The following is an 18,936-nucleotide window of genomic DNA, read 5'->3' as shown; positions in this document are numbered from 1 at the left end:
GTGGCTGATACTTTGTGGGAGTGGGGTAGGGGTTGGCAGGGAGGTAAAAGTCCGCTAGTAATAAGACTGAGGGGGCACATGAAAGCAGAAAGTCAATTATGAGAATGACGGTTGCTTTTCCCAGACTGTGGTGACTAAGCAACTCCTGGAGGAGCCTCTGAGTCACCTGTGATGAGCAGTGACAGTACACAGGAAGCACTGCACAGACACCACCTCACACACCGCTCCCTCACCACAGCAATCTTCTTCAGGGGTCGGGGACAGCTCTGCGGAAGAACCAAGTGTCAGTTCTTTGTGGGCTTTGAGTCTGTGGAAACAGTAGGTGGACAGTGAATGAGATCTGTGTGTTGATTGATTGTTAATCCCCTACCTCCCACAAAAACAAAACAAACAAACAACAAACAAAAAACTCATTTGATTAAAAAAAAAAGAAGAGGAGAAAGGCAGAAGTGAAGAACATTCATCACAGAGTGTTAGTTTCAGGCACGAAATGGTCTTTGTTAAACACTTCCCTTGAAGTGACTGGAGAACACAGACACAGCAAAGGGACACAGTATGATTAGAGACCACAGACTCTGCTTGGGATGGGATCTGGGAATAGCTTCAAACTGAGTCAAATGCCTCAAATTCCTAGACCAAAGTCTGTGAGATGAGTGCATTTCCTAGCAAAGGCCAGGAGAGTGGCCCAAAGCAGCAAGAAGGTCACACACATCAGGGAAGGAGAGTCTGAGTTAATGATTTATTCACTCAACTTTAGTTGTTTTTATAATGAAAATGGGCAATAAAATCAGTGCTTTTTCTGACTTTTTCTATGTGCCTGTGATAATTTTCTTTCTTCTTTGTTTCTCTCTCTCTCTCTCTTTGGTCAACTTGACATAATTTGGAGCTATTTGGTAAGAGGAACTTTAGGTGCGAAATTAATTCCACCAGATTACCTGGAGGCCAGTCAGTAGGGCACTTTCTTGATTAGTAATTGATGTGGGAAGGCCTAGCCCCTTGCGGGTGGTGCCACCCTTGGGCAGGTGATCCTATGTGGTGTAAGAAATCAGGCTGAGCAAGTCATGAGGAGCCTGTAAGCCAGTAAGCAGTATTCCTTCCTGGTCTCTGCCTCAGTCCCTGCCTTTGTTTTCTTTAATGTCACTGTGACTCGGGACATAGAAGCTCAGTAAACATTTTCCTCCTCAAATTAATTTTGGCCATGGCCTTTACCACAGCAATAGAAAGGGAACTAAGTCAGCACCTAGTATAATAGATACTAGACTGTTCCTATGTGCCTATTCTACTAGATTGTTCCTATGTGCCTATTCTACTAGATTGTTCCTATGTGCCTGTTCTACTAGGCTGTTCCTATCTACCTATCATAATAGACTATTCCTATGTTACTATTATACTAGACTGTTTGTTCCTATGTACCTATCATACTAGACTCTTCCTTTGTACCTATTCTACTAGACTGTTCCTATGTGCCTATTCTACTAGACTCTTCCTGTGTACCTATCATACTAGGCTGTTCCTATGTGCCTATTCTACTATATTGTTTCTATGTGCCTATTCTACTATATTGTTTCTATGTGCCTATTATACTAGACTGTTTCTATGTGCCTATTATACTCTTCTTAACAAGAAGTACACCCAGTATCTGACTATGTGACTCCCTTCCCCTATTTCCTGATCCCTGGCTCAGGGGTAGTAGCCCAGCTAGTTCATGGGAGGTCTTTATTAGTCCAAGACAAATAGGGTACAGCTTGCAACCCTGCTCTGGGCCACTGGGCTGTGAAAAATGTTTCCTCCCTCAAGGAGAAGTATGTGGAAGAAGAGCAAGAAGGCCTCTTGTAGGGCTGAGTCCTATCTGGATAAGAAACTAAGAACCAAGTGATCCATTCTAGACCCATGGGGATTCTTCACCTGAGGGAGAGAGTTCACACTCTCTGGAAAAATGGAAACAGGTGGTGAGGTGTGCACATCTGAATCTCTGAAGGTTGAAGCAGGGATATTGCTGGGAGTTAAGATCAGTATGTAATACACAGGAACCATTCCCTGCCTCAGAGAGAGGAAAACCCAAGTCCTTTTTATGTTACTGAGTCACTGAATCTCTTTTCTGGAATAATACATTCTACCTATGACTTATGATATTTCTAGGTTAGTTTTTTGTTCTTTGCAGTGTTCTACATTTGCACAACAATGGCTTCTTTCCCCCATTTTATCCCAATTAACTGTAATGTAAGCAATCTGCAATCTTGAGGTTACTGTGAGATAATACATATGTGCTGTGAGTCTTAGCATTTAGTATACGATGGGGGGAGGGAGGCAAGTGCTTCATCATTAAGACACATCTGTTGATCACCTCTTATATTTCAGGTATTTCTAGGAACTGAGAATAACTGTCCTCAGTGTTGGGCGTATTTTACCAGAGGAGACACATGATAAATAAGACAAATGAGAAAATCAATATGACAAATAGTAAATGCTCAGGAGAAAATTTTCAGGGAAAGAGGATGTGAAGTGTCCAAGGGGAGGGAGGTTGGCATCTCAGGATCATCGGTGGTACTGCCAAGAAGGTACGTTTAGTATGTAAAGGGCTGAAGGAGCTACCTGCTTTGATCTCTGAGAAAGAGTATTTCATGTGCGGGGAAACTGCTGAGACTTCCAGAATGTTCATGGAAGAATGTGGTGAGGTGGACAACAAGGATCCATGCCAGGTAGGGACTACTCTAAGGGATTTACTTTGAGTGAGAGTGTAAACCATCACGTGGGCTTGCATGGAGCAGGAACAGGCTTTGACTTCTATTAATTAGGCCATTCTAGCTGCTGCATTGGGAATGGAGAAACTGTAAGAGCCGAAGCTGAGAGGCCAGTGAGGATGATGTTCCAGGAATATAAACAAGATGATGGTGATTTGATTCTGGGATAGCAGACAGCAGATGTTAGTGCTCATATTCTGTTTATATTTGAAAGGCGATGTATTTTAAATGGAAATGATTGCAAGGTTTCTGGTCTGCTCTGTAAGAACTAAGTTGCCAATTCTTAAGATATAGAATGAGCAGTAAGAGAGGGTTTGAGCAGAATGATGGGACTAAGTAGTAGACATGCTGAACTGAGATGTCTATTGGATCTATAATGTAGATTTCATATATGTGTATGTTTGGAGTTGGGAGATGTGATCTAAGTGAGAAGAATATGTTTGAGAATCATTAAAGTAACTTACATTCATGGAAATTAGATGCAATTATTCTGGGAATAAGTGAAGAAATTTAAAAAAAAAGAATTTTAAGAAAAGGGACTAACCAAAGGGTGAGAAGCAGCGTCTCCACAGGCTGGTGGAGCATCAGGCAAGTGTAAAACAGCATGTGTCTCACAATGGAGACTGGGAGCCACTGGGTGGGATGCTGCTGAGATAGTAAGTAAAAGGAGGATCAAAAATTTATCCTCTTTTTAACAACATAATGGTCACTGTGTTACTATGACTGAAAAAAGAAAAAGTGTGAGGTGGGAAGTTGGAATGTTTAAGAGAGAAAGAGTCGGGGGAGACCTGGGTGTGGGAGCTCAGGCTTATAATCCTAGCAATTGCCAGGCACAGGCAGGGAGTTTGTCACACATTTGAGGCCAGCCTGAGCTATGCGGGACATTAAGTGTGGTCTGGACAAGCACAGGCTTTCAAGAACTGTGGCTGACTGGGACATGTTCCGTGTTGGGAGATTTATGCTGACACCGTGGGGAAAATCGCTGTATCTGTGAACTGGGTGTGAGATGTGGAGGCTTCCTGAACAGAGAGAGGCTGGCTGGAGGACTGACTCAGTCATAGCGAGCACTTCCTGCTCTTGCAGAGGACCTGGGTTCAGTTCCAGGCACTCAGACGGAGGCTCACAGCCGCTTGTAACTCTAGTTCCAGGAGATCTGATGTCCTCTTCTGGAATTCACAGGTACCAGGCTCTCACTCATGGTGTACAAACATACATGCAGACACTCACATATACATATGAAGTAAGTAAATCTTAAAGTCAGGGGTGGCGGCATAAGCTTGTAATACCAGTAAGAAGGGGGCAGAGACACACATATCCCTAGGGCTTGCTAGCTAGCTAGCCTAGCCTGGTTGGCTGGCTCTAAGCCAGTGAAAGAAAGAAAGAAAGAAAGAAAGAAAGAAAGAAAGAAAGAAAGAAAGAAAGAAAAGAAAGGAAGGAAAAGAAAAGAAAAAAGGAAAAAAGTTGGATTGGACAAAGGGCTGTTGGTAAGGTTCTTGCTGTGCAAACATGAAAACTTGAGTTTGGGTCCCTAGCATCCATGTAAAAAGTCTGGTGTGGTGGCACAGGCTTGTGGTACCAATGCTGGGGAGGTGGAGACTGTCAAGTCCTTGGAGCTCAGCGGTCAGACAGTCTAGTTGAAGCAGCAAGTCCCAAGTGTCAGTGAGAGACTCTCTCCCCAAAGTAAGGAAAGCAGCTCTTGAGGAACTAACTACACCAGAGCCTGACCACTAATCTCCAGGTACCATGTGTATGTGCACACATTCACATTCATCCCCCTTCCCGTGAACATGCACACACAAAGTTGGCAGTTCCCAGTTCCTAAGGAACTGTCTTCTGGTCTCTACTTGCGTGCACATTCAAGAGGGAGTGCCCCTCCTCCCCTGCTCTAACAGAAAGTCAAATGCTTCCAAGCATTTAACTGCTGAGGGCTAACAGGAATCAGCCTGACAAGATCTGTGGTTTGGGGATGCTTAGCAATGCCTCCCAAAACTAATCTGTTCATACCTGTTGCTGGAGCTTGAAGTGCCAACAGGAGCCAACAGGATTTTAAGGAAAGGGTTGAACCTTCCAGTGCTCAAGGAGCTGGTGGAGAGGGCCAAGAGGAGCAACAGCTGTGTGAGTGTGGGCGGGGCCGACCTTTCACTGGAACATCAGCTTCTGTGAGGATGCTAGAGAGAGCACTGATCAGTGAGCCAGAACTTTGAGACTTTTGAAATTAATTAAGGACCAAATCATGACTTTTGTATGGTATGTCCAATTTTAAAATGTTGGCAGCTCATTTACAAAAGGTTAAAAATGAGCTGGGAAACGGCTCAGCGGGGGAAGTGCTAGCTAGGTGCACAATAATGAGGACCTGTGTTTGGATCCCTAGCCCATCTGTAAAAGCCATGTATGACAGCAGGCAACTGTAACCCCAGTACTAACAAGGAGGAGCCAGAAGGATCCCTGGGGCTTGAAGACAAGTCAGTCTAGCTAAAACCGTAAGCTCTGTATTCATTGAGAGATCCTGTCTCAAAAGACAAAAAAACAAAAAGGGCAGAGATCAATAAAGAAAGCTACATTGACAGGTGAATATACACATACACACACAAACAAAAAAAAAAATCAAATAAAATTGTCATTAAAAAAAATCTAACAAAGGAGGCCACAAAAGACATGGAAAGTTCTAAGTTGGGATTTTATTTAATGAAATAACTCAAAAGTTGTGTTTTCTACATTTATCCTCACATTATATAGAATTCTTTTATTTTCACAGAAATTCAAAATTGTAGCTACTCGAAGTTAACATTCTTGAAAACCACCCCAGAATGTTTCAATCAGCTCCATCTCCTCTTTCTCATCTTCAGGTAGACGGCTACCTCCCTCCATGGCTCTCATCTTCTTGCTGAGACACTGGAATACAAGTACTCCCTGTTCTACTGTTATTGCAACAAGAGTAACCCTAAAGTAAGAGAGCAGCCATGGCAAAGCAAGAGTTACCCCACCTGAATGTGAACAAGGAATGCTAACAGGAGTAGGAGTGTTTAGTGAGTAGCAGGGGTTTATATGTATGCTTTGTTGAGACAGGGTCTTTCCATGTAGCCCACACTGGCCTGGCAATCTAAATCCCCCTGTCTCAGCTTTCAAAAATGCTGAAATTACAACCATATACCACTACACCCAATGATGTCCATTTAATACACACCAAATGGTATTTTAGGAATTTTGTATTTACTATTTCTAATCCTCAGGATATTGTAATTTAACTTTTATAATTATACTCATTTTATAATTATGGAAACTGAAGTTCAGAGGGAAGAAACAACTTGCTTAGAATATCAAGATAATGATGACAGAGCCCAGCATTCAACCCTGGACTGTCTGATCTCACCTTGAGGTTGCCATGTACAGTGTGCCTCAGTTCAACGACTATTTATTAACAGGCCATCCCTTCCTTGCCCTGGTTTGGCTGGAGGGGTTCATGATGAATGTACAGTTCTATACAGAATTTTCTACTCCAGTAAAGACAACGAAAAGGTATTCGGTCAAAGCAATGTGGCTGGCAGGAACAGTGAATGCTGGCTACCACGCAAATCATAACAGAGCAAACAAGAACCTAGAAGTTGCCAAGGAGATTCACTGGAGGAGGCATAAATCTATTCTGAACCTCAATGAATGAGTTAGGCTTGGTTAACTGAACAAAGGAAGAGTATTGTAGGTAAGAAAGTAAATCACATGAGTGGATGTGAAAAATTGTATGTGGAGCTTTAATGGTGTTTTTGCACTCTGTAGTTGTGGAATGGTAGTGCCGTATGCTGGAAATGACTGACAGATGTGTGTTAACAGAGGGAGGCATTCTACAGTCTACCAAGAGGTGGATGGAACAGTGCTCAGACAGAAGCTTTTAGGATAGCAACTCCTTTCCTTTCAGCTAACAGTGCAAAGAACACCCAGCTTGCCATTGTCACAGCAAGCTGTTTACAAAAGGAGACCAGGGCAGGACAGAATGTCCTCAGTAGTGGCCAGTACCACACATGCGTAGATTATTTCTTAAGAAATAAAGATGGACACATTTGTCAGCAGAAATCACAAATTTATTAACTCTTAAATATATCAATCGGTCATTTACCATTATGGCAAGAAATATATACAGTGTCCCATGGTAAACTGCAGTGTTTTCAAAACAATGGAAGATGATGAATGTGTGATTCCACTGTGCTGGAGAGAACAATTCACAATTTCCTCACATCTTAGTGCAGAAGACAAACTGGATCTATGGTAATACTTCAACATCACATGCTAAGTTGAGAGTGTAAAAAAAAAAAAAAGAAAAGAAAAGAAAAGAAAAAGCATTCTACCACTATTTGTGTTTTTTAAATACATGTATGCCACAGAGAGCTGCTTCACAGAAAGATAAAAGAAATAAAAAGGGAAAAAGTGAGGCCATTACGTTTTTCACAGATCTCATTGGCAGGTTAACACGGCTCAATACATTGACTGTATATATTCATTTTAAATATATATTGTTTTAAATCATGTAGTTATCAGAAAAGCTTCACCCATCTACCATACATTCACTAGCAACAATATCTAAAGTGATTAGCAATCAACACCGAAAGGTGAAATGAGAAAAGAGAGGGGAGGGCGTGTCTTATTTTTGCTTTTTGCTTCTGCTTTAAAAATAGGCTTCTGAGGACTGTGAGTAGCTATGGCTGAAGTAATGCTGATGGAGAAAGAGTCCATGCACCACAGAGCATTTCAGCGCAGAGAAATGACTGAATTGACAAAGAACTGAGAACCGCAAAGAAAACTGGGGCACTTCCTTTTCCCTCTTTGTTTGAATCCAGAAAATCCCTAGCTCCTGGCAGGGAGATGACATTGTGACTCAGGAGAGAAGCAGAGCTGCATACGTCACAAAGGTCAAGTTCAATCCCTGTGAGGGTGGAGAACATCCCTCACGTGACTAGCTAGCGAAAGTGAGGCAGTAAAGGCCCTCACATGCCACAAGGTCCAAACAAGTGCTCTGCATGCCACCCTGGTCAACCTCCACTTGGTCTTCAGGCAATTTCGCTGCTCAGGAGAGAACCGGGACACTGTTGTAGTCTCTTCCTGCTCTTAGCACAAGTCTCCACCATTGCAATGCTTTCAACATAGCTAGGATACCTATGCACAAGTGCTGGCCTACGCTGAATTAAAAACCTTTATTTAAAATCTTCAACAACTCCACGGGCCCTGAAGAGACAGAATGTACTAGTTTTAGCTTCCTCCAAAAGACCTTGATTTTTATTTTTACCTTCATATGCAAATTTTACTGTTGTTTTTACGAACTACCAGCTACAGAAAGACAGACAGACCAACAGAGAGAGAGAGAGAGAGAGAGAGAGAGAGAGAGAGAGAGAGAGAGAGAGAGAGAATGGGAAAAATGAAAAGCAAACAAATAGTATAAAATGAAAACACAGATTTGAGAAGGAAAAGACAAAGTCAGCGTCAAACGTTCACCAGAACTGTGCCTATCTGAAAGCAATCGAACTTGTAAATGATGTAAACTTTTCCAGTATACAGTTTGATTCAAATCAACATGGCTTTGATGGTAGGACACCAACTGGTTCTTGCTCCTACAATCACACAGGATTTTGTCCACATAACCATTCCACTTACACAACAGCAACACTTTCAGAGAAAAGTCATCCATTTCTACAGGATCACACCAGGAACTGAAGATATAGATATATATATTTGCCTTAAAAACAACAACAACAACAAAAAATCAAGCCCAAAATCCCAACAAAAAGCCCAAAAAGATTAATGGCAGCGTTCTAAAAAGATTTACTTTTCTCTCACAAACTGTCATTCGGAGAACAATAATTTTAATTAAATCTTCTAAATCTTGGCATAAACAGAGAAACCTGATGGATCAGCTGAACTTGGAATATTGTGGAATTTTCTTGTCTGACCTCCCGCTATAGTTTGCCAACAGTAATTTAAGTTTGCATGGAGCATCCCATCCAGTAGCTGGAGTGTAAACAATGTATAGGAAGGAATATATGGTAAGATGATGCGTCACGTATGCATTACATGTAGAACCTTCACAACTCCATGCACTCAGAAACATGCATGAAGAGGAGGAGAGGACGTCCCAGGATTACCCTCCAGGTGCCTTGAGAACAGAATGCAGAAGTGGCACTGTTGACAATTAGCTGAAAAGGAGGAAGAAATAAATTATATTGTTTCCAGACTTTTTGCCATAGATGTTACTAGGGTACAATTTTATAACTTAGCTAAAGTTCAGATGGAAATACTTTATGTGAGATCTTTGCCTGTGATCTTTGGAAGATAAAATGCATGTTTAACAAAGACTGTTTTAGGCAATCCATAGTATCTATTTGTTCAAATAAAGCTAAGCTAAAAACAAAAACAAAAACAAAAAAACAAAAAAAACCAGAAGGGGCCACAGGCTTCAATCACATTATTAAATATAAATATGTGCTTTAAGTATTCATATTGACTAGACAAATTTAATAAATTCATATTAGTATTTGGTTGAAACAGAATCAAAGTTCAACTTGACCCTGTGCTTTTTGCTCATTATGTTTAAATTCCTTGGGAAATCAAAATTAAAAGTCAGTTCAACAAGGAATACAGCCTAAAAAGTAGAGAAACAATGATTACTCTTACTCAGTTCTTTAAAGCAATAGCTGAGAGCACCATTTGTTTTAATCAATAGCCAAGAGTACTGTTTCTTGAAGGCTCTGTTCCATCTTGGCTTGGGGAAAATACAAACAATGGCACCTACTCATGCCTGTATCCTACTCTCAGTTTAAGACACACATCTTTAGAAACGACACAGGCGTGAATTTAACTGTGGTCAACGGTCCGTTATCTGAACGACCTCCTTTGTGTTTGTTTCAAGTTCAGCTTGACTTTCTGTTGAGGCCAGCCCCCGACCCCCACCCCCGGGCTAGCACCATTACATTCAGTCAGACACAGTGAGCTCATGTACATATTAACCCCAGTCAATAGACATGGCAACTTCCAAAAGACAGCAAGACACCAAAGGATTTCAAAGCTTAAGAGAAGTTGCTCTGGATAATTGAGAGTTGTCCGCATTAACCCAGATATAACTGGCTTTTGGTGTGAGAGCTCCAGGATGCGAAAGTGATGTGATCCAGCTGTTGGAAAAAGGTTCTTCTTGGTGTCTGTTACCTTTCAAACGGTGGTGACATTGCTAGAAAATGCACACTAGAACTAAGGACTCATGCAAAGCCACAATGGATTTTCCAAGACCTCATCCATGTTTCACTGAAGGGACTGCTGAGCGAGTGTCCACAAGGGGAAGAACACCAGGCGCGCAGCTTTTCCAGCATTAGCCCCCATCGCACAGAACCATGGGGCAGGATGCTACTTACAAGACCCAAATGTGAATGGTTTTCAGATGTTTTGCCACAAAGAGGTGCCTCCCGAGAAGTTTTCTTTCCCATTTGGAATACAGGGTGGCCTATTAAGAGAAGCCCCATTTCAGCCACCTGGCATAAAAGGAAGTTTCTTAAATAGGCTCTATCCCTTAACACTTCAGAGAACTGCAGAGAAAACTAGCCCCTGGCCTAATACAAATGTATCCATCCTATCTAGATTAGCTGGCAATTTGTGGTGTACCTCTTTGGGGTAAAAACCACAGAAACATGAACCATGAACAAACTTTATTTTTCTCTACTCCTTCTGTGTTCCTTTTGGTTACATAGCTATGATTTTTGGAATGTACTTTAACCTATTTTTTGTAGTTATTGGGATTTATTTTTGTCTTTATTGATCCTTTTTATTTCTTTTTGTATATCCAACAGTGCTATATAGCGACTAAAATGACACAGAAGACCTTTGAAAATCACTGTGATTGATAATCTACCATCAAACTCAGAAGTCCAAATGGCTTTGCTGGAATGTGTTGAGTGGCTGTTTGTGAGAACTAGGCTCTACACCCTACACCTTCAAATAGTAACAGGGCACCCTAGAAAGAGATGATCAGTGGGCCAGGCTTCACCCAATTTTGTTTACACTCTTCTTGCTTTTGGCTCATCCCATTTTACTGATACAAATGATTTCCCATCATTCCCCCTCACTCCAGTGAACCAGCCTATAGTATTCTGCCCGTTTTCTAATGATTCTAAAGTTCCAGCATTGTAACTTCAGGACATTTCCCTGGTTTGGACTTTATTGTGTTCTTTTCCCATTTCTGTATCTCCAAATTCTATTCCTTGGGTAAGCTTTTGCTCAGAATTCAGTCTCTCATACAGAGCATGGATGTTTCTGTGCATTGGCTGTTCATTGCACCCAACTCTAAAGTCAAGTACGTAGTTTAGTTTTTCCATGGTCTCAGTGATTAAAACTGCCTTCCAAATCAGATTTTATGGTTTCTATGGAAAATGCCTTTTCACCTTAACCTGCATCTAGCACAGGAGAGGCACCTCCAAGATGTGTTGTGAGTTATCTATCTGATTATTATTATTATCATTATCATTATCTGTCTGTTGGAAATTAAACATGACATCTAAGGAAGAATACTGATCTGAGAACACGCTACAACATCTGATAGTTTCTTTTTAAATGTTGCTTTCTAAATTGCCTACTACCATTGGCATACTAAAAAAAAAAAATATGACAGCCTGGAGATATTTACTTGATGGGGACTGTTGGTGACCCCGAACGATGAAAGTGAACGTTCTGCCACTTCCCATCACGGCGGTGCCACACGCGGGTCTCTTCTGACTGCATTGTCTTTGGCATGCCGCTGCCATCCATGTACTGTGTGAGCCGAATGTACGCTATGCAGGCTGCGTCCTCCCCCAGCAGGTGCACGTGAGGGTTCAGGATGATAGTGTGGATTGGTTTATTGCCTTTGGACAAAGCTGAAAGAGAACAATATAAAAAGAACATACATTGAGGTCTTACATGTAGTAAGCTGAAATCAAGCTTAACTTCAGTTGGAATAAATGAGGAATGGTATTCGTTCCTGCCTTAACTCATTAATCTATTTGCACCAATTGAGTGCTGGGTGTTGGATAAAGGATAAACAATGAAACAAAAGTAGATAATCTTTATTTTCTTTGATTTCCTTGAGAGGCAATCTGTGCTACTTTAGAAATTTTGATTGATTAGGCAGATAAGCTACACAGATGCACTTAAAATGCGAAGGCTAGAAACAGAAGCCACCCTACAGAGAGAGGTGGAGAAACCCTGGCCCAGGCACACGGAGCAACTCTTGTCTTTCTGGGAAGGGCCCACTGCAGCAGCTGATAGGATGACTTGTAGTGGTGTTTCTGTAGTCAGTATGTGGGATGAGGGATACATCGCAAGTGTCAATTTTAAAATCACTGTTTCTCTGCATGGATATGTTTCTGCATCACATCCCTGACTCTTCAGTTTGGTCAGAATGTATTTGTGATCAGCTAGACAAAATTCAGAATCCATTGCTTGATCACACAGCTGGTTATTAACAGATGTTCCTCACCAGGCTCTAATCTCTGGTGTTTGGATAACTGCTATTCCCATTCTAATCATGTGATCAAGAGATTTGTGCAATTTGAACACAATTCCTATTAATGGTGCCGTATGGGTTAGGATAGGCTGAGTTATTCTAGCTCCTACCCAAACACACTTCTCATTCTTAGACAATGCCTATTTAAATTACTCGAAATGTTAGTGACATAAAAAGAATATCCCATTATGGAGAGTGAACACTTATGGAAAATAATAGTGCATAGTGTAATGCTGAAATATTAATGGATTAATAAACTATTTTACTTGAAATAAAATGGTGTTGATTGACAGATAGATCAAAGAGATAATGAGATGCCTCCATCAAAATGCTTAACTATACAGAATATGAGACTATTTAACCAAGCTTTGTTAACACAAATTAATTTACCATTACCTATTGTTGCTTGTTTGTTTACAAACAGCTAACACATACAAAAAAAAGAGAAACTCATGTGCTAAAATCACATGCCAAGGCAGACTTGTCAATGCTTATAATCACTAGAAGCAAAACTAATTACCCTAACTATCATACAATTCCTCCTTAATTCAACGGTCCTCATGGCAAAAAGATTGAATTCCTTTCACACACCATGGAAATATAACGCAAAATTTGAGTCTGTGAGGACTAAGTAAAATGATGGAAGGAATTCCTGTTAATGCTGGGCCTTTGGCTTGGTTTTTCTCTGTATTGATGTATTCTGATTTGCAGAAACTATTCTGTAAATGTGAATGTTTTCTGAAAGACATATGTTTCCTCTGGGCCACTAAGACATTAAGACCTTTGCAGTCTGTGTGGAAACACTTACTGGTTGCTCATCTTTGTTCTTATCATAATCTGAAAGGGACCACTACACATGTCAGCAGCGCTCGGCCACTGTATCATGACTGGCTTCTCTTCCCCATATTAACCACTTTACAAAAACAAAGTAAGGTATGTTCATAACATTTGAGAGCTTATATTGTCCATTCACCTGGTCTTAATGGGTGTTTCCATATTTTTCAAAACATAAAGGACTTTTAGGTGTGAAGTGCATGTATTTCAGTTCCCCAAAAGAACAGTTTTCATAGTGGACATACTGTTGATAAAAACTCCCATTGCAGGAAAGAGTCAAAGAGTCTGGGAGGTTGGGAGAAGTTCAAGGAGAAGGTGGTAAGGAATGTAGAATAGTTACCATTTTCAAAGTAGAATCTGTGAAAGTCCATCCCTTCCACCAAATTGCCCAAAGCTTCAGGCTCAAAGGCAGTGAGGCCTGGATCACAGATTTTTCTGCAGCAAGAAAAAGAATTTATGAATAAATGTGCCAATAGTTTTGTTATTTCATGTTAAGCATTCTTGTTTATGGTCAGCGAGAGAAAGAGATTCTAAAAACCACCTTGAATAGGAAATTTCTACCATGGACCTTAACAAGGTAGTCAAAAAGCAGACTCCAAAATGTCATTTTGTAGAGAACTCACAGAGGCACAAAACCAAGTTAATCGGTCCAAGCACAATCATCTCTTGCTTTTTAACTCCCCAAGTTCTTTAGTTTTCTAACTTTTGACTTTAATTTCTAATGTTTGAAGTTTTCTCAAAGTCGAAGATATACTCTAAATCCTTTCAAACCATCTTTGGCTTGGGAAATAATTTTTAGAATGATTTTTAAGGGAACCATTTTCTCCATCCTCTGTAACCATCCATATTGTAACTGACATGAAGAGGAAGATTCAATCTGAATTTCCTGGCAATGTCCATAAGATTACACTAAGCATGTGTTTAAACCTTATTTTACTTTTAAAAGAAAATTAATAGGTGTCTCAAATGGTCATATTAGTTTCCGTTTTAATCCTAGAAGCAGAATTCAGCAAAGGGGTACGCAACTCTAAAGTATTCACAAGAAATCAATGGGATTTCTTTGGAGATATTTACTTATTCAATCAAGAACTATTAAACATGAACTATAATAGGAAACAACTATAACTCATTGATACTAAAATAGAAGTTAATGCAAAATGCTTCAAAGGCGGGTTATAATGGACAGAAATGATATAAGAAGGGAAGAAAATTGGAGCTGGGCTTTTAAGAATGAATGAGAGTTTTGCAGGTATGTGGAAGGTCCTGGGTTGGAGGAAGGATTCAAAGACTCTGAGTATAAATCAAAGGACTTTGGGCTGTTTATTAATTTGCCTCAAAGGAGAAATGCAGTGTGTGGGAACCCATTTAATTGCAAATGGACATGTTCAATACTGGAGAGAAACTTTCTTAACTGTTCATCAGGAAAACAAATTTGCAAGCCTAACTCCCTATGGTTCTTCCAAGCATAGTACAGTTCATGGAACACGGTGCTGGCAACCAGGCATGGTGGTGCACACATGTTATTCAGCAGGAGTCCCAAGCCAGCCTGGGCAACATGAGTCCCCACTTCCAAAAACCTAAACCAAACACAAACAAAGGAATGCAGAGCTGGTGGTCTGGGAAGAACACTTACAGATCTTAAATCACAGCAATTATCCTTTGTTATGAAGGCGGTGGTGGAGGGGAATGGTGAACTTTGCCTGAGACTGCCTGCTGGGCATGTATTTTTAAGCTCAAGTCAAATATATATAATTTCTTCCTAAGGAGTGAAGTGGAAAGAATAGTGTTCCTATGGCAACAGAAATTTATTCTGCCAGGTGCTATTATTTCCTCTATAAAATATGGTTTAGTTGTCAGTTTGTGAACCCAAACTTCATACTACCTCACATTGGATCTGAGGTATATAATATAATGTAATGTAATGTAATAAAATATAATATAATATAGCATATTGTAATGAAGAATTTTAACCCACCTTGCAAAGAAACAATATATTTGAAAGTGTTATTCTCTTTTCCTTTCTCCTGTCTATCATTTATTATCATCTATCTATCTATCTATCTATCTATCTATCTATCTATCTATCTATCTATCTATCTATATCGTCTATCTATCTTCTCTCTATCTACCCACCTATCTATCATCTACAGCTATCATTTGTACTCCCATATATCTACCATCCATTCTCTTGCCACAGGCTTTCAATTAATAAAGACTGACAGTATTCTAGACATACTGGTTAGGGTGATGCTAAGACTGACAGTATTCTAGACATATTGGTTGGGGTGGTGCTAAGACTGACAGTATTCTGGACATACTGGTTGGGGTGGTGCTGTAAGCAAAGCTCCGGGCCAGCTGCCAGAGCCTCACCAATACATTCTTCAACTTCAAAAGCTTTAGAAGGAAGTAATATTGGATTATCCTGGGGCCTGGAAGTACAAATCTAGACCAAATGACAGGTCTCTCGGCAAAGATGAGGTAATGTGCTCTCAAGACACTGAGTTATTTAAATATCCTACCTAAAATTGTATGGAAACAGGAAATACCTCATATCTACTGGCTACAATTACACCCTGTCAGTGAAACAAAAACAAGACACTACTTTTGTCTTCCACAGGAGACAGCTATCACAAAAGGAGCTTTTTAAGACTCTTCCTATTCTTTAGAAACTCACAGAGGTCTAACAAGGTTATAATGGTAAAAAGAATAAAAAAGAGCAATTTCTACAGCATGAGGTTATTATCAGCTACAGTTTAAAACAGAACTGTTGTCTGTGACAATAGGGATCCAAGCTCCAACTCTTAGTGCTTCTTTGATCAAGTGTACATTTTTAGGCGATAGTAAAGAGCTGATGCCCACACATACGTTCAGGTATATGCTTATGTTTGTATGCATATATTCATACCTCTACAAGGATGTATATATGCACCTACAATATATTAGCTTAGTCTCCACATTTAGTGACTCTCTTCCACATTTTATATTGCCTATTATGTGTGTGTTTGGATCATGAACATCCCTCTGTTACTTACTTTTGCCACAATTTAAGAGGGGAGGTAGAGATTTATTTGGGCTTATGGTTTTTGAGGGCTTCAGTTTATCACAGGCTTTGCTTGTGCACACACTTAGGAAAGGGGCATGAACATGCCTTATTCATTTTATTATTCATGATTTTGTCTACTAATGTTCAGTTCAGATCCTTTTCCAATTTTGTTTCTTTCCAATCTGATCCACTCAGCATAAAAACTAACTTTTGACACATTTTGTAAACACTTTTCTAAGCTGATGCTCTGTTTGTTTTGATTTTGGCTTTTAAAATTAGTGGTATATGCCAATTTTATCAGTTGGGAAATTAATTTAGCTTCTCATTTATGATCATTTTTCCTGCTTTTAAACCTAGAAATATTTTTCTAACTAGAGATTAGAATCAATCTTTTTCTTTTCTTCTGTCTTTCTTTTTACTTATTTATTGATTTGTTTTTGCACTTAATACTTTCACACAGTGAGATTATGTAGTAAGGAAAAAACATGGATTTACATCCCCAAATAGCTTCACAATGACACTTTTCATGTCTTATTTAAATAAAATATTTCATTTTTCTCAAGCAAATGATTTCCTTTACATAAAATATAATCCAGAAGTCTATAACTATTTAAGCATAAAATCCTCTTCTTGAGTCAAAACTCCTCTTAATAAAAAAACACACTCAAAAGATGCAGATGACGTTGAACTTCATTAATAGACAAGGGGGAAGAATGCTTGATCATCTATTATCCTCTTCTGTCCCAATCCCTGACAGAACTACAGAGGAACACATTTCTTAACCCACTTCTCTGCTTTCTTTCTTTTTAAATCCTTGCCTGCACGGATTTCTCTGATGCCCTACTTTCACTGAGAACTGTGGGTGATTACAAAGAAATATCATTCACAAAGCCATTCCCAGTTGATCAGAAGAAGCTGAGTCATCTCTCTGAAATCTCTTAAGTGCCCATTGTCATTTACATGACACAAAGCTGATGTCAACCTGTTAAAGCAGGGGTTAAATAAACATGCAGGACTTCAGACACCCTGAGAAATACAATGGCAGAGAAAATGCACTGGCCCAGAGGGAGGAAGCAAAGCCCATGTGGCTGTCTCTACTCACGTGTAAGCTTCGAAGTCCCCATTGTTGATAGCTTCAATCAGCTGCTCAGTGACTTTGATGATCTCCTGCTTTCGAGCTAAAAGCAAAGATAGAGTCAGATGAGAACCAAGGACAAAGGCTACACAAGGTACTGGTCAACAATACAGCTACTTTGCTCAATGAAGGCACCACTTGAACCATCTCTCCCAGAGAGAGATGGCTGTTCCTCTGCACAGTTGTTAGCCCAAAACGGGAGGTCAGCAACACCTATGTCTCCTAGCAGCAGCGTTTAGAAGCACAGATATCCAGGTCACACCTCAGACCAGAATAATCAAATCTGCCTTTTTTTTTTTTTTTCCCCGAGACAGGGTTTCTCTGTGTAGTTGTGGTGCCTGTCCTGGAACTCGCTCTGTAGACCAGGCTGGCCTCGAACTCACAGAGATCCGCCTGGCTCTGCCTCCTGAGTGCTGGGATTAAAGGTGTGTGCCACCACCCCCCAGCTCAGAATCTGCATTTTAACAGGGCTCTCAGATCATAGATCTCAGTTGTCTAGGAGGCACTGCAAGATCGCATTTGATCACTAACAATAGGTACCTGGAAGGCTGAATTCACCTTTGCTACCCTTATCACCTTGACTCTATTAACAAATGTGTCACCAAAAAAGTTAGGTTGTAAAAATACCAAAGAACAAACATCCAGCTTAAGAGTGAAGATTGGTATGTTGTTCCAAGACATCCAACATTAGGTGATTACTGATTTCTTACGCTTCAGGTCAACCTGCCTGGCCCTTCCAGAAGAGGGCATCAGCACTGTGACAGGCCATTGTATTTAGGTAAACGGCCATTAGTAAACTCTCTAAACTGAGACAGAGACATATGGACGCTACAAATATGGGCAATAAGCAGATAGAAGCCCCTTGCAAAACTATCACAGCTGACAAACATCAAACATCATTAGTGTCTTTTCCTACCTGGGATTGGTAAAATTATTAATGGTTGGTCTGGCTTGGACATCACCCTTTCAGCAAATTCCTTTCCAGTTTCACCTGCTTCAAGTGTGCCTACCTTCCTCTCGAGTACCCCTAGTTCCTGAGCCGTACCCTTGGTATCCCTGACACCTCCTTAGGTTAGAGCCCATGGCTTGTTTGGTTGTCATTAAGCTCTGTTCACTGTGCCAGCTGTGCTCTCCTATTTGAATAGAAAGTATCTTATGAGCAAAGACTATGCTGTTTCTTTGTGTTGCCTAAGAAACTTTTGTTCAATAAAATAGACGTTAAATATATTTGTGAATTTGATCGAAACTACTGATAACATTTTCTTAATTTCAGAATGTTGCTTTTTTCACTCATTAAATTATATTTAAATATTAATATTTATTATGTTTAAATATAAATTATGTTAAAAGTATTAAGTTGATTAGATTCTGTTTTAGGATCACTGTACATCACCAGAATTAGACTGGGGGCCACAAAGTTTTTTTCTTTCTTTCTTTTTTATATAATTTTTTTATTAATTTTTTTTGTTTCCTTTTACATACCAACCCCTGTTCTTCCTCCTTCCTCTTGCTCCCCCTACCAACCCCTATCCCTTCCTCATAGAGGATAAGGACTCCCTTGGGTAGTCAACACAGGCTGTCATACCATGTTGGGGACAGACCTAGGCCCTCCCCTCAGCATCAAGGCTGAGTAAGGCATCACACCATAGGAAATGGGGTCTAAAAAGCCAGTTCA

At 40.1% G+C, this 18,936-nt stretch overlaps 1 protein-coding gene across 2 annotated transcripts in view; it reads right to left on the bottom strand.

The window, feature by feature from the left end:
* Nucleotides 1-6,792: 6,792 nt before the first annotated feature.
* Camk2d (calcium/calmodulin dependent protein kinase II delta) overlaps nt 6,793-18,936 on the bottom strand; it is a 249,890-nt gene continuing 237,746 nt past the window's right edge. Inside the window, exons 17-21 of one of the 2 annotated variants that reach the window (XM_059266204.1) lie at nt 17,229-17,304; nt 13,424-13,518; nt 11,392-11,620; nt 10,127-10,215; nt 6,793-8,917 (exon numbers count right to left, since the gene is read on the bottom strand). In XM_059266204.1, the coding sequence (XP_059122187.1) occupies nt 10,149-10,215; nt 11,392-11,620; nt 13,424-13,518; nt 17,229-17,304 (467 nt within the window). In that variant the 3' untranslated portion in view covers nt 6,793-8,917; nt 10,127-10,148. Of the gene's footprint in view, nt 8,918-10,126; nt 10,216-11,387; nt 11,621-13,423; nt 13,519-17,228; nt 17,305-18,936 lie in introns of those variants that run through there. The other variant, XM_059266205.1, reaches the window with a different exon arrangement.

Source organism: Peromyscus eremicus, chromosome 6 (assembly GCF_949786415.1).
Source record: "Peromyscus eremicus chromosome 6, PerEre_H2_v1, whole genome shotgun sequence".
In the NCBI taxonomy this organism is placed as follows: Eukaryota; Metazoa; Chordata; class Mammalia; order Rodentia; family Cricetidae; genus Peromyscus; species Peromyscus eremicus.
Note: the sequence above shows the minus strand (reverse complement) of the source record. Positions and strands in the feature narration are given on the sequence as shown.